This window comes from Paroedura picta, chromosome 8 (genome assembly GCF_049243985.1).
Source record: "Paroedura picta isolate Pp20150507F chromosome 8, Ppicta_v3.0, whole genome shotgun sequence".
Classification (NCBI taxonomy): Eukaryota; Metazoa; Chordata; class Lepidosauria; order Squamata; family Gekkonidae; genus Paroedura; species Paroedura picta.
The window spans coordinates 52,186,235-52,213,114 of record NC_135376.1 but is presented as its reverse complement, the minus strand read 5'-3'; the positions used below and the strand labels follow the sequence as shown (position 1 = coordinate 52,213,114).

The following is a 26,880-nucleotide window of genomic DNA, read 5'->3' as shown; positions in this document are numbered from 1 at the left end:
CATGAAACAGAGGGAAATGAACCCATCAGAATGTTTACATATATACTTCTGAGTTAATTCTTGCATTTCACCATGTAGCTCCCAAATCGTCTTCAAAACCTGCAAAGGCACAGAAATATTATATACTTTCTTCACAGTATTTATAGTCCAAAGGTGGATCACAGAAAGCCTGTCCATTCATCATTATGACTGCCCTTTGTACAGATCAAATGCTAGTTAGCCATTGATGTCCAGTTTAGCTTCATTAAATACTCAGAATCCTACTCAAGTTTACCTTAAGTCCCAGGAAAGTGTTCTGAAGCCCGCACTGTTAGAGCATTACAGCCTTTCAGATGCAAATGCTTGGGCTTCATAAATAAATGCAGTCTAAGACTGATCCTGGTGCCAAGCATCCTCAAGAATAGGCAGGCTAAGAGATGCTTAACTGCTGTCATTCCCCATTGCTTTTGGTGGTTTATTTAGCAAAATATAATCAAGTACTCTGCGTAGCTATTATGCCAAGATTGGTGTGACGTATACAAAGCTGAAAACCTGTTTGGCTGAGGTGGGGCTTAAACGAAGCCTAGAGTTAAATGAGCTGCCAAGTCTTCATCTGCACATACTAAGTTGCTTTTATTAATCCAGAACTGCATGCTACAGATACTGTACAGCATGGACATTTATTCATTACAAAAATGGCTTCCAAACCATTAGAAATGAAAAAAGAAAAAAATTGGAATAAGAGCAATAAAACGGAACAGTAACATCACAACTGTTAGGAAACATTCAAAGGATTCACCCAAAAAAAATGTCATAGTTAGCATCTTAATAAACCAGAGAAGAAAACTGGAGACAGTTTTACAATCGCTTCATGTCAACTACAATGGCACTGGATGAACATTTTTTCAGCTTTATACAGCATTTATCTTTTTTTTAAAAAAAAAATTTGCAACATCAACATGCCTAGGATTTTTTTTTTAAAGTTTGCTACCTACCTGTATGTAGTATGTATACATAAAAGTGGCAGTCTCATTTTTCCTTTTACGAATAATCTAATATACAGAATTTGGCCCTTTAGGGTTTATACCTCTTCATTTTAAAATGCTTTCTGGACAATCTGCTACCAAACACGTCTGTAATAGGTGACATTAAAAACTACATACATATCTACCTATGTAACATCACAGCAAAACAGGATGGACAAAAAAAAATACAGCATAAAAAAGTTGTTGGGGAAAAGGGAAATTCACTGAGAATTTTGGCACATAAAAAGTTTTGCTCACAGCCTAGAAATGGCAGGGAAGATTTCTGCAGTTCTGAATGGGGGAGGGGGAGGGGGCACTGCTGCTTTTCCAGCAGCATTTCTTAAAGGCCCCGTGCTAAATTTTCAAGTCTTATTTCATGTAATGGCTTTTAAAGCAATTTTTATATTATTGATCCATCTTCAAATGTCCATTTGGTGGCAACTGTGTGACAGAAAACAAATAAAAAAAAGAGAAGCCAACAAAAATATATATATACACATTTATATATAAACTTAAAAACTTGTACAAATGAATTGTTATATATATGATGCTTACACTAAGAGAAAAAACCCTTTATACAATGTTTCAAGAAAAAAAAAGAAAACATTTTAAAGGGGGACAACGTACAGGTACAACAAGCAATCTCTAAAGCAATAAATACTACTGGTCCAATAGCGTTGTGATACTTTTTAATTGTTGAGTAGCATTCCCTCCCCCAAAAAAGAACAACACCATGGAACAAGGTATATTAACACATTTTAACCCTTTGTTTCTGTACATTTAAACAATAACAAGTAACATCACAAGAAAAGTTGTATCGCACAAAAAAAGAGAAAAAAATTAGTGGCACCGCATTCATTGTGCCCTTAAAAAGTTGTAAAAACCAGATGTAAAATGATTGGTTCGCAAGCTCGTATTTAATACAAATAATAAAGAACCAACACCTTCTGCAAGGGCTGCTTCAAAATTGCTTCTTTTTCATTTTTAAAATCAGTCTTTGAAACTAAGCTATTGGAACTACATAACAGTTATGTATATATATATTTATATATATATATATATATTTAAACGCTACAAAGACTTTAAACAGCTGTTGATAAAAATTTTGGCAGAATCATGAGGATTTTTTCTCATCTACATATTCAAAAGGGAAAATAATCAAAATTAACAATGGGTCAAATATTGACCAATGAACTCGATAGACATCAACTAATGTAGCCATATGGCACAATTAAAAAAAATACCAACAAAAGAAAAAAAATCTCAACATACAGAAAAAAAGTAATAAAAGGGCTACAAGAGGCTAAAGCTATTCTAAAGACTTGGTTACAAGTGACAGTGGCTGTGGCTGTGTCCCAGCCAAAGAATTATGGGAATGCAAGGAGGATGTTGATGGTTGCGCTAACAAAGAAGAGGATGGTGCTGACTGCTGTAAAGTGGCAGACTGATGGTCTAGTCCCCCATTCTGGCAATTACTAGCAGACATACTGCTGGATTTGCTAGTGGAGTTTTCCGTCAGGACTATGGAGGACGGTGGGGGTGGCATCATTGAGAGGTGCACCAGTGGGTCAGGTTTCAATGAGAGTGAGAGAGGTTGGGTTTGTTCAGTCTGTGGTTTTGAGTCTCTTGTGGGGGAGGCTAGCATATTAGGAGAAGACGGAGGAGAGTCTAGTAGGCTTCCATCTGAAGAGGGTGGGCTGACGCAGCTGCCTTCACCTTGTATGTAGCGAACGCACTTTTTTTTTCTCCTAGAAACAGGGAAAGAATCCTCTGTGAATAAAAGACAAAGATGCTAATGGAAAAGAAAAGTAATCCAAAAGCAGCTATACCCTACTACAGTTGTGTAGGTCACATGTGGCCAATTATTATTTCAAGGAAATCAACTTTCTACTATCTAGAAGAACGGACTCTACCTCATTTAGAAAACTTGAAAAAAAATCAGCATCATGTTCTCTTAGGAACCAGATTTGTTTTTGAACTGTTTAAATTCCTATCATCTCGTTAAAAAACAGTAATTGTTTCTTTTAGCTGATACCAAATACTTCTGAAAGACTGACTCTGGCGTTTCCTTGCAGTGACTTCCTGCCTCTTTTAGAAGAGACCCCCATCTTTGCGATATAATTGTATCCGAAGATCTACCACTTCTGCTTGTTTCTGTTCAGAACCACACCATAAGAAAAAAAAATACATCAATGTCACATATACAAACAAAACAAAAAACAAAAAACAAGAGAGAGAGTAATAGGAAGAATCAAAGGGAAGAATGAAGAAAAAGGAAGATGAATAGAAATATTATCCAAATTAACAAGAATAACTGGTTGAATGACCTGCAGGTTGTGGCTTATCACATTTTTGTAAGGGTGGGAAGAGGAAAAGGAACTATTTTATTTCTACTTTGTTGTTATAGGAATGTTGCCTGAATTCATTCCTGTAACTTCAAAGATGAAGTGTACAGACTAAACAATAACAGGTACATTAAAAACAATTAGAAAACAGAGTTCGACAAAAACTTAAAACCAAGCTGCCCCCTCCAACCACATTTATCAAAATCAAGGATGCCACTTTTCGATGGAATTTACTGCTTTGTGTTCATAAAATATGTTGGTGGCACAGCAAAAGCATTAGGCATTCAGTGCAAGCATCCCATAAAGCTGGTACCCACAGGCACCACAGATTCTTTTTTTAAAAACAGCAAGCATAGTTTTTTGGCCAAAAGGACAAGTAAATATAGCAATTCCATTATTAGCACACCTTGGAAATCATAAGAGGCTCAGGTGAGTTTTTTTGAAAACTGAAACGTATGTAAGCTTATATAGCCAATGGAAGTTTGTTGAAGCTGCCTTCACAAGCAAAAGGGCAGAAGACCAGTTCTATGCTGACCTAACAATAAATTATAAAGGTCAGCAGGCAAATTTTTCACTGGTTTGATAATAATCAATACCCTCCCCCCAAATAGGAACAAAAATGTATATCTACAGTCTAAGATATTATCACATATCCAAGCGGAGGACTAGTCACCTACCACTTTTCCTTTTCCTATTGATCCTTTTGACTTCACTGGGGCTTGTGAGGGTACACTGTTCTGCCAGATCACCTTTAGCCTCTGAGAGGACAGTAAAATTTCCTGTGATGCATCCAAGATACTAGCATCTATATATTGGTAGGGGTCCTAGAGAGCCTATTATTTGTCAGTCCTGGATGAATCTGGGAAATGACTACTATCCTCACTGCCCCCGCACCCCAGTTAAAATACTTGGGTTCCATCCAAAGTTTCACAAAGCAAAGTCTTTTGTTAGGGCAATGAAGAATTTTAACCACATTAGCCTGCTGATCAAGACATGCTAGAAACTAAGACAGTCATGCATTTAAAACCTTAAGAAATGAAATGACAAAAGCAGATATGAAGATGAAGAGCAGAAAATAATAGAAAAGAGAAAATATGCAAGATGGCAGGCAACAGCAATCCATGCTTTATTAAGGCAAGTTAAAGGATGAAAAGCCAGTTTGGTGGGCTCTAAACAGAACTTTGCTGGCAGTCTCCTACCTTGAGTAATAAAAACTGGAAATCTATTAGCAAGAAATTAATGTAACCCACTGGCCTGAACTATTTCATGTTCTTTATTCCTTACTATTTAATTAGTCCCTTCAGGCTGAAAGGAGGCAATGTTTCCATATCAACAGTTCAAAGCAGCAATTTTTTGACCAACCCATGGGAAATGAAAAAGATTATATTAACAGAGCGATGCTAATATTTAGGGGAGCCCATTATATGAAGACATTCAGCACACAACTGGCAAAATACTCCTATCCTGGCTAGACAGCAGTATTTTCCAAATACCACAGTGAGCTCTACCAGTAAAAGTCATGGGGACTTTGTGGATGAGTCACCATGCTGCTGGTACTCCTTCACAGCACAAATGCGGCACAAATGGTACCCTTTATGGAACAATGGAAGGGACCTCTAGGTGAAACACTTCCCCTCCCACTCAATTTCTCAGACGCTTCTCCTTGACAAAAGATTTTGCAATCACAGGCATACCATACAATGGTAAGTCCAAATGATGCCAACTGAACTGAGAGGTTATTTTATTAAGGGAATGAAGGTAGCTACATTTCTGCACTTGATATGTCCTCCTTGAATAGGGCTGAATCAGCACCCAAATTCTGTTTCCTCCACCTCCCTGCCACTTACTCTTTTTATCCTAAAATTTTAGAATCTACTTGGCTAACAAAAGCCAGAGCCTGCTATGGCAAAATATAACTTGATCAAGATCCAAATGGTATTTTGATAGCTTTGCTTGTTACCCACTCTTTAGGTCACTTTAAAGTCAGAATCAGTCTTTTGTCCAGTGTGAATGAGGCAAAATATGGAGTAAAAAAAAATCAGGAGCTGATGTGTCTAAGCTTATATACAATGATGGTTGCAGTGTAGTGGTTAAGAGCAGAGGACTCTAATCGAGAGAAGAGATCCTCCACATGCAGCCAGCTGGGTGACGCTGGCCTAGTCACAGTTCTCTTAGACCTGTTCTCACAGAACAGTTCTCTTAGACTTATCTGAGCACTATCTACCTTATAGGGTGTCCCTTATAGGGAATTTGAAGGGAAAGGTGCTTGAGACTTCTTTGGGTAGTGAAAAGTGGGGTATTTAAAAAAACCAGCTCTTCTTATTCTAGAAATACGTATTGCACAAACTATAAACTGCCAGTGTGGTGACAGGCTAGAGTTGGGGTCTAGGTTGAATACACACACTCTGCCATGGAAGCTTGCTGGATGACCTTGGGCCAGTCATATGCTCTCAGTCTAACCTTTCCTACAGAATTGTTGTGAGGATATAATGAAGGAGTGGAGAATAATATAAGCCACTTCAGGTCCCCACCGAGAAGAAAGGTGGGGTATAAATGAAGCAAACCAACCCTTAAATGAATAATCATCATAAACATGAAATGTTTCCCTGTTCACAAAAAATAAAAGGCAAGCTTACTGATGAATGTACCTTCAAAGATCCTGGTACTAAATATACAATTTATATAATTTTAAAAACCTTCTATATATTTTCATATGTATAATTTAACATGCTTGTTAGGGGCATGGGCAGAAACTGTACAGCTTCTATCAACCAAAGGCAATCCCATCTGCCTCGGGCATCCAGACACTGCCTACTCCTTTCAGACTTCTCTTCAAAGTTTCAGAACTAGCTACTTAAAAAAAACCTCTGGAAGCTGTAGTTAGATTCGGGTAGGTATTCTGTAACGAATGACATATATGAACACACAGTGCTTAAAACAGTGAACAATATTTAGTTGGTTTTAAATATCTCAGTGGACTTTGTTCTGGATGTTGTAATTTTCAGGATGTTTCATTACATATTTCTGTGCTTCACTGGAAGAAACACAGAATTGCCAAGGATGCAAACAGCTTTGGGTAAGCCTTTGAACACCTGAAGTTCTATTTTTCAAAAATCGTAAAAAAACTTGATCAGAACACCTGACTCAACAATGCTTTTTTATTTAGAATGTGAAGCAAAATCTGGAGCAATCTGGAGAAATAGCTGAAATTCAAATGTGAAGGTACCCTGCCTAATGGTAGTGATGACAGCTAGTTAAATGCTAGTTGGGCCTTTATAATGCTGAATTTTGTGTTCTATAGATAATGATTCTCTATGTAGGTTCAACCTTAAAACACAGAACTAGATACATTCCTAATAGAGAGCTAATGTATGGTTGGAATGTTAAGTATGCTGGAAATATTAATAATTAAATCAGAGTCACTAGCATTTTATTATTAATTATTATTAATTCCTGGAAACCGATGCTATTTCTGACAGAAATCATCTCCCTGCCTTGTGAGATCCATCCATCACTATTTTAGTGCAGCTGTCTCTGTGTACCATTATGAAATCAATATCATGAGGGTGGGTGAAATTCACACCAGTCCCACGTAAGAAGGATTCATTGTTTGTGAACAGAATCCATGCATGCGGGAAGTGTACAAACATAGGCCTTCTCTCAATGAGTAGGAATGCTGCATTTTCAAATGTTTCTAATCACAGGAGGGAGAATACACCCTATGAGAACACACTATACTCTTGAGCTAGCAATTATATACAGGCAAAAGATAGCAAACTTATGGTCGTGCCCACTCCCCTTTTATATGTGTTCAGTTTAGTATGCAAAATGTTGTGTGTAGAGACTAGCGTGAACTTTTGAGCTGTACACCGGGCAATCTATTTCTCAAAATTCAATTTTAGAAAAATGCTGGCATCAAAGAAGAAAAGGGGGGAAGCCAAAACCTTAAAAAGTGTTTAGTTTATCAAGATCCATTATAACAAAGTCGATAAACATTATGCAAAGTTACTTTGCTTGCTCTCGTTTGAAGAACGTTACTTTCAAACAAAGATCCTAGCTTATAACAATACTTTTTGAATTAAACCAAAATGCCACAATAATAAAGTCTTTGGAGTCCTTTTAAATGTAAAACCTTAGAACTGTAGAATGTTGGCTTTGGCAGGTGGAGAGGTCAAGGCAAGAGCATGATATTCAGTAGAGCTAGGCAAGTGGTGACTGCTCTCAAAGGCTACCCACCTGACCTTTGTTTTAGCCCCCCAGTACAAGTCCAATCCCACTGATAATTAGTTAGGTTCCTCTACACCTATCTGAGACCCTAGAAAGCCAATGCCAGTCTGCATAGAGAATACTGACCTTGATGAGTATAAGGTAGCTTCATTTGAACTCTTTTCGGTCCTGGCCCTACCTGGTGAAATGTGATCCTGGACGAGCTGCAGGCCCTGATGGGACTCTCTGAGTTCCGCAGGGCCTGCAAAACGGAGCTCTTCCACCAAGCATTTGGTTGAGGCTGGATCGGAGCCCTGGGGTTTTCAATCGGGTCCTCCCCCTCAAGGCCCTATTGAACTGCAGTGCTAGACAGTTGAGGGGCCTAATTTCATCCTCCAGGTGGGTTTATTCCATTTTATATTATGCTTTCAGTTGCTATTTCATCTATACTGACCGATACCCAGAATTGGGAGATGGTTATATTAGGTCGCCGCCATTGCCATATGTTGTAAACTGTTTTAATTGTTTTATGGGGATTTTAAATTGTATGGATGTTCCTATTTTGTTAACTGCCAGGAGCCTACTATGCGAGCAGTGGTATAAAAATCAAATTAATTATACTAATAGCAATAATAATAATAAACGACTTTCCAAGATGACTAGCAAAACTGATACTGGTCATAGTGGAAGACAGAGGTGAAGAAGCCCGTTGCCCATTCCTGTAATCCTAAGGATAGTTTCCTAAGATCAAACCCCACAGAATAATACTGGACTTGCTTTCAAGTAGACCTGTTTAGGATTACTTCCAAAGTCTCAGCTTGTGTGGTTGTTGGTCAACAGTTGGATGGGTGATTCAGTTTATATAAGCCTGAAAGTACCCAAATCAGACAAATTCAAACTGATTCACCCATCCCTGTACTTTAAACCAGGTGAATTAGCAGTATCTGAATTGTGATTCAGCCATAATCCAGTCAGTTTAAATTTATCTTCCCACCCACTTTTCCAAATGCTCTCAGCAGTCTGGGTGGGGGGGGGGGGGAAGGAGCATGCCAAACAGCTGATCTGTAAAGGCCAGTGCTTGACATGTCTTCTAAATGCCTCCCTCCAGCCTTCTCAGGCAGTGAAGACGGTGAGCCAGCTCTCTGCTGCCTGAGAAGGCTGGGTAGAGGAAACAAAGGTACTTTTAGGATTCAACTGAATCTGAACCATTTATTGGTAATTCAATTATTCTTTTTGGATCTGGCTAAATCGATTCAGGCCAAAACATGCCTAGTCAACAGGTGAAGCCAAAGTTGCTGGCTAATCAGCATCTTTCTCTATTCAAAGTATCTCCTCATTAAAAGGTAGTTGCTGACCAGGGATTTAGAGCTTAATTCTTCCAACTGTTGGACATTTGCATACTGCCAGGATTTGTTGGATTATGGTTTTGTAAATTGTGTGTTTTGTAGCTGGCTTGGAGCTGTATTTTAATAAATCTAAATCTAATCTAGTTCTTCCAACTGATCAGCATACTCGGGACAATGGTATGTAGAATTTATTTAAGTGGAGTAACCCTGCAATTATAACAAATACAAAAATGACTGTCTACAGGTCACATATCTATTTGTTTTATATAATATCAAACAGCAGATATACCTAATTTGATGGTTATAGCTAATTTGATATACCTAATTTGATGGCTATACTACATTTCTTAAGCCATCCTCTTTACTGTTTAAGTTGATATCCAGGTATTCTGTTATTCCCCTTAATACTGATTTTTAAAAAGGAATTTAATATTTGTACTGAAATGACCTCTGCTATCATTGGTGTACCTGCCACATAAATCACAGTGCTTAAGCATGCATCAGATGGGAGGTCACAGGGTTTAGGGGAAATGCAGCCCTTGAAGGACAATGCATGAACTTTATCTAACAATTAGACGGACAGTACATTTTCAATCCATGTTTAAAACTTAACATCACACAACTAACAGGGTCAACATGCACAGAATATGAATAACTGCTCTATGTTCTAAAAAAGGAATGAAGCACATGGTATGGGTGTGTATCAGAAGGAAAAGTGAGGAGGGAAGGACTACATACAGAGAAGAGTGTGCATTGGACTGAAATACCTACCATCACAATATTCCAAATTCAAAGACTGCTTGGATCAGAACAGAGAAATAACAAATTTAACCATATTAAGGGAAAAAGAATGCAACAAGAGATAGTTTGTTTCCCTTCACCAAAGAACAGGTGCCTACAGAATTTATCCATGGAGTTACAGGTTTCACTTAAACCTGTTGTAGACTAAGTGTTTCAAATGTTTTTGTCTTCAGTGCCATTAATGTATAAACTGAACAACTTAATAACAAAACAACTTGTCCAATAGATGCAATCCTTATGGACTAGTAACAAGTTGGCACTGCAAAGATTTCCTCCAGGCCACCTAAAAATCATGCCAAATAGGAATCTTAGGAGTAATATGAGTTTCCCAAAGCACATTTAATGTAGAATTTAAAACATGGTATTCAATTTATTATCAGACTTTGTCATAGTGACATTATTGGTGTTGCAGTGATACAATCTTTTTAAATCCTTTGGAGACTGTGGGCACACATACAGAAGCTTGTGTAAACGTACTTGTTTTGACCAAGAAACTTTAGCTTCTGCATTTCAGGGGTGTACCAATTCCCAGCTACCACCAAGAGATACAGTTATTGGTGAAGAAAGGGAAGAAATTTGCATTGAATTAGCAAGATAAATATTTATTAGCAACTGATGTTGTAGTAGCAGGGAAGGCAGGGAGCGGAAGGGGTAAAAGATCAAAAAATAAATCACACATGTAACACTAAGATGACAGAATGCTTTTAGTTCCCCAAAGGCCTAACGGGTAGTATACCTGCATGGTTTGCACCATAAACTCTGTCGGTCAAGCCCGAACAATGCCCGACACTTCTTTGGAGTATTTGCATCTGTTAGCACAAGGTAAACACAAAAAATACAACACAATGGTGGATAGAGCTCAGTTGGACGTGAAATCTTAGCTTTAGCTAACATTTCTCTCAGTTCAATTGGCAATCTTTCACACCAAAGGGCATGAAAGAAAGAGGACCTCTGCAAGGCAACTCACACCTACAATGACTAAGTCTGTTGTGCATTCCTTTCACTTAGCTTTATATCTTCCCTGATGCACTCTACACTGTGATATCAAAAGATGTTTGGCAATGTTTGTAAAAAGATATGCAACTTTCTACAGAGGAGGATGGGGGGTTTGTGTGCAGGCCTAGGCTGATGCTGTCTTACAGTGGGTATTTTTTCAGCTGGCGGCAATGAGGAGGTGGGTGGAGGAAACGCAAATGAGAGGGGGGGAGAGCAAAATCCTTTAAACAGAAAGAGATGATAATTTGCAGCAGCAACCCACTCCCTTGTGTCTTCTAGATCACAACACAGAGCTATAAAGCAACAAAGCAGGAGAAGAGGGAGGGGCAGGGGGAAGTACCAAATAAACCAGCTGCAAAACCAGCCATAGCAAGTCGGGGGAAGACTATACACACCTGCAGGGACCGCACCAGTTATTCTGTTGATCAAGGCCAAAGCGCGCTCGGCATTTCTTAGGAGCGCTCAGGTCTGAATGAGGTCAAGAAAGAAGCGAGCAGAAAAATAGAGAGAAAGAGAGAGAGAAAGAGAAAAAAAGAAAAAAAGATAAAATAAGAAAATAAAATAAAATATAAAGGAAATAAAAATAAATGACCTCATTATTAATTGCAAAATATTGACTTTGAATGTTTAATTTTTAAAATAGTGAATATCACATCTATAATATCGTTGAAATTAGCTGTTGCAATTAAAGCTGCAGTATCCCTTTGATAAGACCTTTCTTTCTTTACAAAAGAAAAAGGAGGAGGAGAAAGGGAATTTAAGAGGAACTGGAAATACAATTTTTCAAGACCCCCCCAAATGCAAACGGGGTCTGTAGGAATAATATTTTGTACACTGTGCTTTTGTTTAGATATTGTTTACTGGGAGGGGGGATACACAGGAAGGAAAGAAGCTAAGTATGGAAATTAGTTCACTAACATGCTTTCCTCTTCAGGTTTATATGAAAATGGGGTAAAGAAATTTACAGGTTTTTTGGGGATAATGCAGCTTTGGAAATAAACATTTTGGGTTTTTTAAATTAAATTTAAAAAAAAGAGATGGATAAGAACAAGCAGATAGCAAATGGGCATGTTAGTTCCAGCCAGAAATAAACATGATCAGAAGCATGGAAGCAAGCAGTATGCAAGTAAAGCAAGTGAATAATGGATGTGTCTGAGCAGAAATGTAAAACAAATATTCTATAAAAGGTGTGGTTGCATGCTGGCATGAGAAGACTTTAGTGGGTGCCGCGTAAATGCCATTAGATTAAGGAGGTTCATTATTAAGTTTCTTCCAGTTTACATCAGTCTCTTTAAAGAAATACTGCATATTCAATTTGCACAGTTAGTATAACTGAGTTATTTTTTACTGTATTATTGTTTAATAGCAGTTGTAATGAATAGCAAATTAGAAACAAAAACAAAAAACTACCAATCATCACATGAATATATATATATCTATATCTATCTATATATATATATACACACACACACACAACAAACGTGTGAATGGTAAAATTTATTTTTAATGTCAGTGTTTAAATAGTAATAAAATCTAAAATGGCAGGATAAAAAATTAAAAGCAGTTTACAAAACTTTTTTAAATGGCGGAAAATGACATTAGCACCTGTAATCGGAGGAAGTGAAAGGCAAGGATTTAGGAAACATTCGCTGTGTTCTGAAAAAAAAGAACAAATTATACAAAGGCTTCAAAGAAAAATGTAATCAGGGCTTTTTTTTAAAATGACTATGGTATTGCCTATGCAGTATTTCTAATTTCCTAGAAAATTACAAACCTCCTTAATTTTTAAAAAATGGCTGCAATTTACCACTGTAAAGGCATGCATCAGAACACACAGCCCATATTAATATCAAGCTCACACGCGTGCACAGACACACTCACACTCAGCAGACCTCTTTCATAATAATGATGCAGGCATTAACAAACTACAGCTCTGAAGTGAATGGTTTTGCTGCTAAGCACAACTTGGACTATTGTTGAAATATGCTGCTCATGCATGTAATTGTGGCTGTTAGTTTTAAAAGGCCTACAATAATAAAAATTATCTATTTAAAATCCAGCAAGCAAAAGCTGGATCGAGTAATGACCCTTTCCTAAGGAGACTGACATTGCTAACTGACTCCTTCATAACCAGTATTAGGAACTTGTGGCCTCCATTGTTCCACTAGAGAATAAATAAAATATTTACTTACCATTGGTTTCTCCTGGCTGTTTGTCCCTTTTCCTCTTCTTCTTTTTGCCCTGAATGAAACATAAATACATGAAATGATGGCTACAAACCCTTCTTTCAAGAGGAGACAAGGTAAAGAACTATTCTGCAAGTCCTCCTAGAATGGTACATATCCTCATTCCCCCAACCAGCTTGAGTGTGGCAATATGGTACTTTCAACAGCTCAAATTGCATGTTATTCTCCACATTTCATCCCACTTGTATGGATACTTCAGCCATCATAATAGCATAACTGATATCAAAAATGGAAATGAAGGGCCCAGGATTGATGAGGCAGTTTTAATAAAATGTTAACAACTCTGTCCTGTGTAATACTCATGAGCAAGGGTAGTCCATGGACATCTGGAGGGCTGCAGTTTGACTACCCCTGCTCATGACAATAAGTAAAAGTACAAAACAAAAAGTTGAAGACTTATTTTGACACATCTGGAAAGTATGTGCTCTGGTGTAAAGAGTTTCTTTTTTCAGTTAAAGGGACTTATTTTTACAAAAGGGAAGAGTCCAATGAAGGACGTATGATCATGACTATGGATTGTTGCTGGCTTAGAATATGTAAAAAACTGAAAATGGGAGCTAATAACAAGTAGTGGAAGACCAGTCAACGTCAAAAAAGAACGGTGGTCCATATTATCCATTTGATCCAAATGTTATGCTTTTGCTTTTAGTACACAAATAAGACAGTGAAAGATGCTCTACTCAATAATCATTCTATAAAGTCTGAGAAATTCTCTTGAATAAATAAAAGTGCATATTGACCTATGTTAATGTATAACAAAATCAGAGTCCAGTGGCACCTTTAAGACCAACAAAGATTTATTCAAGGCATGAGCTTTCAAGTGCAAGCACTCTGCCTCAGACTATGTTAACGTATGTTAGACATGGATTGTCAGCTATATCAATGAATAGTAAGATATTTCCAGGAATCGTAACAAAGGGTCATTCAATAGTGGCAAGGCAGGAAAAAATGATAATGAAAAAAGCATATAGATGAAACTACTGGCAACATTAAAGAGCTGCAGTTTTCTCTTCTTTATTAGCTCCAGAAAGACAACAATTGTTTTTTGTATACTCTATGTACAAAAAACATGTATTGTTCTAATTCTTTTACTGTTTTTATATCAACATATGATATTGATCGCATTGTGGCTGAAAACAATAAAGTCTTATGTATGTTATGTATGTACAGTCAGTGATTACAAGCAGTCCAGTGATCATGTATGCTTTCCTTATATGAAGAAATAGGAAGGCTATAAATGTATATTCACAAGGGAGTAACACACACAGAGTGCTTTATTCATACAAGTATAAACTGATGTCCTCAGAATGAGAACAATTGTTGGTTTACTGAGGATTGGCTATATCCCTTAGGAAGGTAAAGAAAAGGTTTTCCTAGATCTATGATGTCTTCTCTTCAGTAGCTTGGTCTAGTTCCCACATCAACGTTTCATTTTGGGTTTCAACTCAGCATGTCCACTATGATATTTATGTTCCCTGGCATGTTCCAGTAAGAAGAGGAGATGTGAATGTTCTTTTTGAAGATGTAACTCCTGCAGGTCTCAAGACATAAGGCCTTTGAACTCGTTCCTCCTCACTCATTCAAGCTGTAAACTGCTACCCTGCCGTTTCGTATGTGACAAGTAAATTCTTGTTCAGGAGAGCCTTCTAGTAATGGAAGGACTGTGCACATGTTTGTTTCTGGGTAAAGGTTTAATGCACTGAGGCACTATACTAAAGCAAACCAGAATTCACCAATTATACATAAGGCCCACACAATCTCCATCACATAAGATGAATTCCAAAAAGTAAATCTGTGGAACTTCCATAGAAAATGTTCAAAATGTCTACATTTACTAATAAATATTGTTCACCTTACAGTTTTAACTACAATTGAACTATCAGGATAGCTAAAGGGAAAATGTAGTGTATTTGTGTGTGTGTGTAACTAGCCTTAACGTGTCAGCATTAGGGAAGGGCTTGAACCTAAAAATTTCTGTTAGGTGAGACCCCTGATCCCCAAATCAAACCCAAAATATCTCACACTGAACGGGCCAATTCAGATCCCCCTTTCACACGGCTGAGGCTTGTCATGACTGGAAGAAAGGGAGGAATTGCCTGAGAACAGTCTGTTTTGCTTCCCCTGTTTCAAAGTGGTTGGGAGCAAAATGAACAGGTTTGATAGCTGTCAGCTATTTAAACCTAATAGTTCAGGTGAAACTGCCCTGCTGTCAGCCATTTCCCCAGTCAGTTTCATTTCCTGTGCTTAGAAGTGGAGAGAATTGAAACCATTATGTGAAATGGCTCACAAGCCATTTAAACTTAACAATGGGGCCACTGTGCCTATCAGTTCTTAGGCTAAACAGTTTGGCGTCATTTCACCAGTCCATTTCATTTCCCTCCATTTGGAAGCAAAGCTAGCTGGTGAAATGGCTCACAGCCATTTCAGCGTAACAGTAGGCCAGGCCCACCCATCAACTGTTAAGCTTAAATGGCTGTGAGCCATTTCATAAAATGACTTTGCTTCTTCCCACTTCTATTTCACTCCTCTCCCACTTTGACATGGAGATCAGTGCTGCTCAGCTCTTAAATGGTCTGAATAGACAATTCAGAAAAAACTCCAGTAAATGTTCAGGGAAAGCACCTTCCCAATATCGATTTGAGTCTCCAAATTGTGCCAAGTTTGTGCCAAAATCCCACCACACTTCTGTTTTTCATTCTGGGGAAGACTGTTGTCCAAATAAAGCCCATGAGAAGTAATAAACTTAAAGAATTCTGAGAGATATGGAGAGAAAAGTAAAACCCTTGTACGTGTGCTTGTGTGATCCAAAGCTATTGAGCTTTCCTACTGAAGCGAGGTTCCCCCTGAAGGTCAGGTGGGGATAGAGCCTCAAGCTGCTGGGGATGTATCAGCTTTCTCATCCTGTCCTTTTTAACATGAGAAGAAAGAGATTTTCAGTGCTCACATGCTGAGGACAAATGTAAAGGTCCTAAACATTTAAGACACCATACATGCCCATTTGTCACTGACACAGTCATTCAGGCAGAGAATATTTTATGAAACTCTTTCAAGCATTACAACACATCCCAACACTACTCCTTCTTGAACTCCCAAGAGGAAGTTATACTGCAGAGGACCACGAATGATTCGGCCTTGTGGTCTGATGGTCTCATGGCGGTCCATTTATAACGGCAAATACAGGCTAGGTATTCAGAAATGAAAAAAAAAACTGGGAAAAGGTGCATCCTAGGTTGTAAAGAAAACATTCTTCTCAAAAGAGGTTATCAAGCTTCTGTTTTATGTTCAAAAAAGCCAAAGAAAAAATGGGAAGTCATCAGAATCAGTTTTAAAGATGAAAAAGACAGCTTGGAATAAAAGGGCTGTGTAAAGGTTTTAACAATTAAAAAATATTTTAAAAATTAATTAGCCCCTTCCCATTCAGGAAACCTTTCCCGGGTTGCCACAAAACCCTGATAGTCTTGCATAGAGGAATCTGCTTACACAACAAACTGATTACAGCTGTGGCAGAACACAAATAGCCTAATTTTCATAACAATAAAGTTACCACTTTAAGAAAGCACCAACAAACCCCTTGGTACTTTAACAGTATATTGCAAGGGGAAGAAAAAAGAACAAGGCCCAACCAAATTGTTAAGAAAGGAGCATATAAGACACTTAACTATCAGTGGCAACAATGAGCAGATACCAGGATTTTTGGACTTTTAATAGTGATATAAAATAGAACATTTCAGAAGCACAGTCCCTGTTCAAAATTCCTGCATAATACAAGTCTTAAAAGACACAGTGCCTTCTTTGAAACAGGTCATCCTAAGGGAAGCAAATCAGGTAGACCAAGTGTGGCTGCTGTTTGTAGAACCAGCAACATGGGACACTAGGGTTCCCATTTGCCCTCTTATGGTGGGTGACCACCAGGTAACTGCAGCTCTTGCTTACCAATGCTCACCTGATCAGTGGACAGAAACTGAGGTCAAACTGAAGGTAGAGTTGCCAACCACTAGATGGTGTCTAGAGATTTCTCACTAATACAACTGATGTCCAGGCAACAGAGTTCAGTTCCCCTGAAGGGTCACTATGGATGGTAGACTCAGTGGCATTATAACCCACTGAAGTCCCTCCCCTATCCAAACTCTGCTTTTCTCAGTCCAACCCCCGAAATTTCTAAGTATTTCCCAATCCAGAACTAGAATCCTGGGGAGAAAAATAAGCCCTTGGCTACTTAAAGGAAGCTCTGACAATAGAACTTCTTAGTATGGTACTCTCACAGTAGAGTTTCTGGCAATTCTTACAGTTACCCTTATCACTTCTAGGTAACTCTAAAAATTGGCAGGAACTCTGTGGTCAGAACTTCATTTTTCTCAAGGGATACTGCACTCCATAGCCCCCCATCTGGTTGCCAGCCACTACCTGATAACCCTACATGACATACATCAAATTTGTTGCCCCCTAACCTACTAGAAGTTTTGCAAACCATTTTGGTTTAAACAGGCATTTAGTAAGACCAGATATATCTGAGCTTCTTTGGTCTTCTCTTTTCAGCTTATTATTTTCATTGCTATTGTTCATAAAACCTTATTGTTTACAGTCAGATTGTATGCAATTATTATTATAATTTTGAGGCTCTAAACTATGTTGAATTTAAAAGGCCTATAGCATTATAAGAACGTATGTTTTTTTTAAACTGAAATTCACTATTAAAAAAACATTTAGAGGTCCTTAAACTATAACTTACTTAGTATGCACATAAATCTAGTTCTTGTTGATTATCAGAGCCTTTCAGAGATAATTGTACTTGGGACATTTCATGGATCTTTACCAATTTGTACCCAGCACAAAACCGTTCATTTTGGCTATATTTCCAAATAAAATATAGTTATTTCATGAATACTTCAGAATTACTTAGTACCTACAGGGTTTTGCTTTCCATTCTGTGATGATCAAAGGCACTAAGTAACAACTATAAATGCTGATATGCATCTCTTCAGAGCACCCAGCCACTTCAATATGGCTCAAACACAATGTTCATCGGCAGTCAATCTACACTGGATGTTTCTATGTATCTCACATGATGGATCAGGACATTGATATCTGAAACTAAACAGACATACGTATGCCCTCTCCAAGGGAAAAAAAACATAGCAAATGAGAACAGCTCATGATGCTATGATAGTTCCACGGTAGTTGGGGCAAAGACACTATCAATAAAAGCATTGTTAAAATGACCATGACAGACAATAGTACAATAAAGTCAAATATTTTGTAAAAGTAGAGGGTGGAATAATTTATATAGCCCCACTTGAGAGCAAGACTTCCAAAAAGTCTTTGCCAGTCCTTCTCTGAAGCTAGGGTTAGTCATTCTTCCACTTTCCACTATACTCTCACACAGGTATGCAACAAGGCACTAATTTCGGGGGTTGGGGAAGGAAATGAGGGTGAGAATAGAAAAAGAGCTCTTTTTTTACTTTGTTAACTGCACAAAAGCAGGGAGACTCACTGGAAGAATTTTGTTCCCATAGAGCTCTACTGACACACCTCAGTTGTAGTCTTTTAATTGACCTTTACTATCCCAAGAAAGGGACCTCCTCTGGTAGAGGGGGTGCCAATTGTATCCAATTGGGTTGGCGACAAAACCAAAACATCCGCTGGAATTACCGGATTAGTAGTGCTTGTCTTTCGTGTGTGGGCGTACTTCAGCAGATTACAGCAGTACTTGTCTACAAGCTCTACTACTGAAAAAAATTCCACCTACATAGCCACCTACATAGTTATCCCGTGCGGACCAGCCGGGGTAAAGTTGCATGTGGAGCTGCCGTTCCTTTCTGGCTAATTCATAGTATTTTGCTTGCTCTTCTCTGGATAATGCATGCCACTGAGGAAGGAAGGAAGAAAGCAAACAAAACCACAACACAACACTAGGTTAATACCACAAAATATACATGTTAGGCATTTACTTCCAAGATTCAGAAAACTAAAGCCAATTAAAGTGATTCAACAAGCTATTTATTTCATAGCTTTATTTAACTCAGGCCAGTTCAAGTAATCTTTTACAGTGATTAGTCTTTTCCCGTTAGAAATGAGAAAGGTATAATCCTCCAAATGCTGTTCCCTCTTAATCACCATTATTTTGAATGAGATATACAAGAAATGTCCATAAAAGAGGCTAACCTTTGAAAACCCTCTAAACTCAGTCCTCCTTCCCCAGTTGACTCACTGGTATTCCACCAGCGAAAAGGTTATAAGTCTATGCAAACTTAGAATAGAATCATAGAATTGGAAGGGATCTCCAGGGTCATCTAGTCCAACCCCCTGCACAATGCAGGAACTCAACTACCTGCCTACCCAGTGACACCCAAATCAACCCAAATACAACTCACCAGCTTCACCCTGGGTCTTGTTAGAAGTTCAATATTTAAGATATTTATATTCTATATTTTAGCAATTATGCTCCCAATACCATGGTTTTGCTGCTGCCACAGATTGTAAATGCAAGCTGATTATCAAGCACTTGGCAGATCACAGCACACTGGACTGTGAGTGTCTTGCTGGGTCACATAACTGGTGTAAGCCTCTCACAGGCAGACGAGTTTCCAAAGAACTTTAGGAAGCAGGACTGGGCAGACAACTGGTCCTTAATCACACAGTGTAGCTATACACTTTGTATCCTTTCGTTTTAGATGCATTTTGTACTTACCTTCCCACCGTTAGTAAACATGCGCACTGCACCCAAACCCTGAATGCACAGATGCAGACCTGATAAGTTACCTACCCTTCGACCAAGGATTTGATTGATGGCTGCGCTTTCTTTCAATGTGCATTCTGCTACAACTTTTGCTCTCATTTCCTTCATATACAACATAAATGCATTGAGAGGTTTCTTTATATGTGGCTTCTTTTTCTCCTCTTCTTTTTTGGAATCCTGATGTTTTCTATGTGGTTTAAAAAAACAGATAGAGCTTGTAAAAATAATCATTTCTCAATTCTTCTATGTTCTTACATTTATTCCCTTCTAGCACAATTTGAACCACTTGAATGGGATAACATTTCCATTACCTTTTTGTGACTAACTCTTAAGGGTGTCATCACCATCTTCACACATGTACAAGAAAAACCTCTACTTGACATCTCTCTATATTATTAAACATAATAATACTTGTGTAGGTTGCCACACAAAATTACAAAGAGGAAAAGGACAATATTGTTTTGACTCCTAGTACATTAAATAACATCAGGAAAATGTATCTATATTTTTGAACAGCTGCTTTAACTTCAAGGACCCTTATAAACAAGAACATTTTAAAAGATGGTATAGACAACATTACGATTATAATTTAGCTTACAGAAGAAAAGTCACTGAAGGAAAAAACACCCTTTCTAATTCCTGCTGTTAGGACTGAGAACTGGGACAGGCAGACCACAATGCAACACAGAGCTCTGAACTCCAAAATGTTAACCAATTGAGGGTTCCTGCTTGTTGCATTTGCAGCATGTCAAATCAATTATTAAAGCTGGTGGTAGCATTAGACAAACAGCATTACTGATAGTCTTGTTACTGATGATTTATGCCACACTTTTCATAAACAGAGTTTGATCACTGTTATTAAAACAATATACTACATTAACCCATGTGAGTGTGTAGAATCCCAGACAGACACTGTAACCTGCATTATTGGCCTGAGCAGGAACACCTGAGTTTTTTCAGAGGGTACAAACTCAGTATTGCTATGTCGCATTAGAAACCAATTAATATAAAGATAAGGAATTCCATAGTATTCCAGCTACTCATCTTTGTTCACTAACTTGGATCATTAATAATTTTATTTATGTTTGCTACAGATTCCACATAATCAAATAAGCCAATCAGCAAACCTATTATCTCAAGATGAAGGAAAGGTAGATCCAGGAGACTCTGATATTAATACGGGGCATTTTTTGTGTAATCTGATATTGATTAATACTGAACAATCCAGTGGCTGTGCAGCCAAACCCAATGCACCCATCTCAACTTCTACAATAAAGAGACAAAGATTTGCACAAACTACTAACCAAATAAAATCAAAATGTGTCCAAAGTCAAAGTATAAACTACTTACGAGCTGTGGAGTGAGCCAACATCATTCTGGGAAGATTCCTGTTTGACTGTTGGGGTGACTATGGCTGGATGAGGAATCCCAGTTGTATGTAAACTATGGTGTGGAGGGACCATATGTGGAGGGAACCTAGAGGAGAGAAAGCTGTGTAAATCGTCAGAATAAAAATGAATGAATGGGGAGGGGTTTGTACACACAAAAAAAGCATACAACAAGCACACAAAATTTAGACAAGCATATGAGAACTAGCAGCAATAATTAATAATAAATTAGGCATATTAAAAATAATCACAGCCAATTTCTTAATTATTATATTTTCTGACATAAGACAAGGTTTTTTAACATCTCTAACAGTAACTTCAGTGCATGGACTTGGGAAAAGCCATGGAATTTCTGTTCATGTACCTCCCTGTAAAGCACATAGATTCTAGTCATAGCATATCATGGGGGAACCAGTTTCTGGAGATCTGAATCTCAGACCAGACTAAGGATTTATGCTACTTTGTTGATGGGTATGAGCAGTGAAATAAAATATTAATTGCATTACAATTTGTGCCATTGTTATGCATCTTATTAACTATGTTTTCATTAAATAGATCATAAAGTAGTTTTGTTTAGCCTTTGCCATGAAATAAATGTGCAGATAATCAAATTTAAATTATTGTGAGGCATTAGGTTTAAAAGCTGCTTAGGACCATGAAAAATATCTTACAGAAGGATCATGCAGAGATGGGGTACATTCTGTAGTTCAAATAATATCCCCAAACACCTTTAATGTCCATTTTGATATAAGCCATATTATACACATGCTAAAGATATGAACTGGTTGGGAAGTTTACAAAGCAGAAGAGGGAAAACTGTAGTTTTAACCCAGAAAACAAACAGGAGGGATGATAGCTATGACCAGTCCTATATAGACTAATGGCTAATGCCATGTAAACATCAATCTACTCATTTTTTTTTACAAAACATGACTCAATAAGCATGCTTGTTAAAATAAAACAATTCAAACAATTCATTATATATCTATATGTATCCACACATGCAACATTTAAAAATACTCAGCATAAGAAATGGAAAAAAATAGAGTTTCCTAAGGAAGCCTTTATGTTGATGACAGACAAGGCACTTGATCCATTTCTATCATACTATGTCATTTCTGTCACATTTAGTCCTCATGGTATGGGGCAATTACTTTCCTGAAAAAAAATATGGCACTGACCTAATAAACAAAGTGACCGCTACAACTCTCTTGCTACAGTTTCATATATATTATTTCTCTGGACAGAAATAGGATGTGATGGTTGAGGTGTTAGAATGAAAATGATGCGGTGTTTGTATATTTGAGTATTACTGCTTCCATGAGAGGCATAGATAGAGCATACAAAGGACAGGAAAGAGAACAAAAAGCAAAGGTGAGAGGGCTACAGAGGACTGGGATCATTTGGCCTTTATTCATCCCATCTTAGCCTAATTTAAGAAACCTCTCACAAGTGCCACATCTTAAAAGCCATATCCTGGATCCCATTTTAGAATGCTAATATGGCCAAGAGATTCCAGGATAAACTAGCTAAGTGAGACAGTTATGCAGAACAAAATGGGGTTTTTTAGACACTGTGACCCGCCACGAGCAGTTTAGGGAGTGGCGGGAAATAAATCTTAATAATAATAATAATAATAATAATAATAATAATAATAATAATAATAATAATATACTTTTAGGAGCCTTCAGGCCGATTAGGCATGGCAGCAGCTGTACTGGGCCATCACCAGTGTGGTGCTACAGAGCTTTATGCTTCACAGATTTCTGTGTCCCCGTGGGAAACATATTTCAGTGGGGCACCTGGTCGCCTGCTGAAATGCATCCCCCCGGGAAACGTAGCGGCAACAAACAGGTAATACTGCATTTGGGGTTAGGACACTGTAGGTTGGGGAAGAGGCTCAGCTTCCAGGCCCAGTTCTTTCCTGTCCACATGGTACTGCTGCTGAATAGGCCCTGTTGGCCCCTGCTTTAAGAAAGGGAATGTGAATTCTTCTGTGTTCCCTTCGGGTTGGTGCAAACGAGGGTCCAATCCTGGGCAGGCCCAAGAGAGGGCTCGCCCAATGTTGGTGTCATGTGGAAGATGAGATTAGCCCCACTTCCTTATCAGGTCCCTCTTGGCTTTTCCTGCCTGTGCAGAATTAGCCTCACTTAGTTTTATGGAACTAAGCTGCACAATTGTGCTCTAGGACAGAGGTAGTCAACCTGTGGTCCTCCAGATGTCCATGGGCTACAATTCCCATGAGCCCCTGCCAGCGTTTGAAGTCCATGAACAGCTGGAGGACCACAAGTTGACTACCCTTTCTCTAGGATACAACTAAGGAAGGATTATCTGAACACCTATTCCTGCCTCATATCCAGTTCCCATTGACTTATATGTGGTAAAATAAATGGGGTCCAGTTAAGTATACTCAGGGGAGGCAAAAATACCTCTGGCTCAGAGACTGTGGTCATGATTGTTTAGTGCCCCAGGGATAGGTTTAGCCCTGTCTGTCCAGAGTCCCAGAATGTATATATACTGTCTTTTAAATTTGCTACCTTGCATCTTAGAAAGGCTTTTCCAAACAAGGAAGGAGACATATTTTTATATTGGCAAATTAGCATTGTGTATAACTGTGATGGCAAAATTGCGTTGTCTATATTAAGATATTGTGCTAGATTTGTTTTTGAGGAGAACCAGCTAGTCTTTGAACCCCATTACCCTTGTGTGAGGTGCAGACTGAAAACTTCCTGCAGTTTACCACAATTTCCAAATTGAATAAAACAACTAACATTTGTTTTTCACACCAAAAGAAAAATAGGATTCTAATCCTGATTTAGTATCCAGGTGTATGGGGCAGAGGAGAAACCACAATTTGCTGTTTCATCCAGTTTGAGTGTCCTGACAATCTGCACTGTGTTCCAACCCATGAAGACTCCAGTGTTTCCATAGAATGTCAGGGGAAGGAGCATGCAAAAGTCAGTACTTCCTAGTTTGTTCTAAATGCAGTCAAGGTGTTAAAACATGTGGTGGACAATTCATGGTCAAAACCCTCCAGAATGTAGAAACAAGGAAAGGATGTGATGCTGTATTTGTAATTGAAAAACCAGCTGTAAACACTATCTCAAGAGGTTCTGTATCACCCTGATCATCAGATGACTTCACAATCATGCTTAAGTAGTTTCATGGGTCCTGCAAGACAGAGCTCTTCCACCAAGCTTATGATTGAGGCCTCCCTCATTCCTCCCTTGCCCACTCCTCTCCCCTCTTCTTATAGGACTAGCCATTTTTAATTTTAATTTATTTTATACTAATTTAAAATATATTTTTAATATTTTAGTAGACTTCTATTGAGATCGTATGTTCTTGATTTTTATACTGATTGTTCCACTAAACCTGTTATTCTCTGTTCAAAGACATCCAATCACAAGGGGGCAGTATAGAAGTCACATAACAAACAAATGGACAAACAAACAAACATTTGTGTGATGCTACCTTTTTCTTGTATCAAAAAATCAGAAACTCTACTTTCACAAAAATCACATGAAACCTAACTTATTTTAGCAGTACAAATTTTTGTTGTTGTACAAATTTTTGTTGTTGTTTTGTAATATGTTCAACAAAAAACCTTTACCATGAAATGTTCAGAACATAAGCAAAATTAGAACATATACAAATTAAAATCTATGAATTATTGAAAACATAATATATTACAGGGAAGAAATAAAATCTAGTTGAGCTATTTTAAATGAAATTCAGCTTCAGCAACATGCCTGCAAGTTGGGGAAGGATAAAACAGGGGCATAAGCAAGACATAATGGAATGAAGATAAATAATATTTTTCATTTTTGGAGGATGTGCTCTTCCTTTCAAGTGATTAAGTGCATCTGGCTTCAACAGGTACCTACAGGTCTCTTATTTGTTTTCTGCTGTTATTAACATTGCTGCTCTTCTATATTTAGTCCCTTATAAAACGTAATTAAGTTTGCTGAGCTTTTGGAGCATGGCAAGGCACAACAGCAGTGGGTATACCAGTATAAACAGCGCTAGATTGTCAAAATGGGAAGATCTCAAAAACAGTTTTTAAAGAAAAAATGATGGAATGGTGCAAGTGTGCGTAGTGTGGAAACCTGCCATCTACCTTAGTATTTACATTCAGATGAGAAGGCACATAGTTAAACATATATTAAATATTAATAATTCCTCTTATATTATTCAATACAACAGGCCATGATCATAAAAGCCACATACCCTGTACTTTTGCATGTCAAAGAGGGACAATGCTAAACCTCTGAAGGCAATGGTGTGATGTATAGAATATTTGGCCAAAATACAACACATATCTACAAAAAGCTTTGCAATGCATTTGTACAAAAACACATTTATCATGTTCTGTATGTGTTGCAGGGGGAGGGGCATGCTTTTATGCATATCCTGAATTTCTGTAAATGCCACATGTCTATGTCTCTGTGTTTGTGTATTTGTACAGATGCCATGTTTTATAAAGGATCCCCCTCCCTGCTCTAAGAAATTCCTTTCTGTAGACAAGTATTCTATGAATTACAATAAACACCCTAAAAATTCTAAGCAGCTCATTATACACCCTTGTCTGCTTTTATGGCTCCAAGCCAGAATATAATGATGAGCTGTAACTTGTTAAGGACAACTAATTTTTTGTTCCTGGCTGTCTCAGGGGCTTCTTTCTTACTCACTTTCACTTTACTTCACTGTTGACATGTTTCTGTTAACTGGATGTCATCTGCCTGCCTTGATTTTATGCACAAGCAGTGGGATGCATTTTTTCGTGCAACAATTCTGCTTTGAGTTGCATTAGATTTGTCATTATTCTCTCATTTTCCCCTTGCACTTGTAACATTTCATCTATTCTCTGCCTTATTTTTTTTTTGAGCCACGGTGCACCCACATTATGGTTTATACATGATCTTGCTCCCTTTGAAGCCGGCAGATTTCAGAGCCAGCCCTCGTCAGGAGAAGTGCCTGCTACCAATTTAGCAGGCTGAGGGCCCCGAGCTCCAACATCTCAATCTAAAGGGGGTCACAGAGTGGCACAAGCGAGTGTCAGCAAGTGCTGTTTAATTGCCAATCTAGGCTTCTCCATGGTGTTTAAAGTATAATGACCCATCACTTAATTCTGAGAAGTCCTGGCCCTGCTGCTGAATAGAATGAATATCAAAGGATGTGCTGGAACAGGGCAAGGAGCATACAATTCCTGTAACTGCTATAAGTATAATAGACTTGTACTTCTGTCGTCCCATTACCACAATAATGTATTTAATTTGCTGTATACCCTTTTAAACTAGATATCTTTCATAAAGGCATGTCTGAGGAATATAACTCATATCCTTCTTGTCCCTCTCTGTTCAACCCCATGAAACCCCTCCCCCAAATAAATAGAATAGCCTAATAACAATTAAGATGAAGTAGCTCTTCTTTTCCTGCCTAACCTTTCCACCTCTGTGCAACACTGACAGAAGGTTTTAGTTTTATGTGATGGATTCGAAGGTATTAATTAATCTTGTATGTGTAAAGTTTATTTATTTTATTATCTTATTTTTGCATTTCAGTAGTGGTTTCTATTAGACAAGAAGTTTCTTTTTGCTTCACATACTAATCTTTGTGTACAAACTGCTGGGACTAGAAAGGTACAAGAAAGGAGGGATGAGGGGGATGTGGAACCTTGCTATGTAATGCATGCTAATTTAATTATGTGCCATCATCAAAATGGATTAGCTGTTTCAGCCCATCAGGAAAGTCTAAACCTCCACCGATTTAATTAACCAGCCTGAAAATCAGATGAAGAGAGAATAAAACT

The 26,880-nt window shown here is 38.0% G+C and overlaps 1 protein-coding gene across 46 annotated transcripts in view; it reads right to left on the bottom strand.

The window, feature by feature from the left end:
• Positions 1–587: 587 nt before the first annotated feature.
• The window catches only part of TCF7L2 (transcription factor 7 like 2), a 236,691-nt gene continuing 210,398 nt past the window's right edge, over positions 588–26,880 (bottom strand). For 5 of the 46 annotated variants that reach the window (XM_077349763.1, XM_077349749.1, XM_077349765.1 and 2 more), the window contains 7 exons: positions 21,031–21,171; positions 19,708–19,867; positions 18,691–18,810; positions 12,891–12,939; positions 12,304–12,354; positions 11,094–11,166; positions 588–2,752 (listed from right to left, as the gene is read on the bottom strand). In XM_077349763.1, coding sequence (XP_077205878.1) covers positions 2,314–2,752; positions 11,094–11,166; positions 12,304–12,354; positions 12,891–12,939; positions 18,691–18,810; positions 19,708–19,867; positions 21,031–21,171 — 1,033 coding nt within the window. In that variant the 3' untranslated portion in view covers positions 588–2,313. Of the gene's footprint in view, positions 2,775–9,671; positions 9,701–10,438; positions 10,512–11,093; positions 11,167–12,303; positions 12,355–12,890; positions 12,940–18,690; positions 18,811–19,707; positions 19,868–21,030; positions 21,172–26,880 lie in introns of those variants that run through there. The other 41 variants (XM_077349755.1, XM_077349764.1, XM_077349768.1 and 38 more) reach the window with 38 other exon arrangements.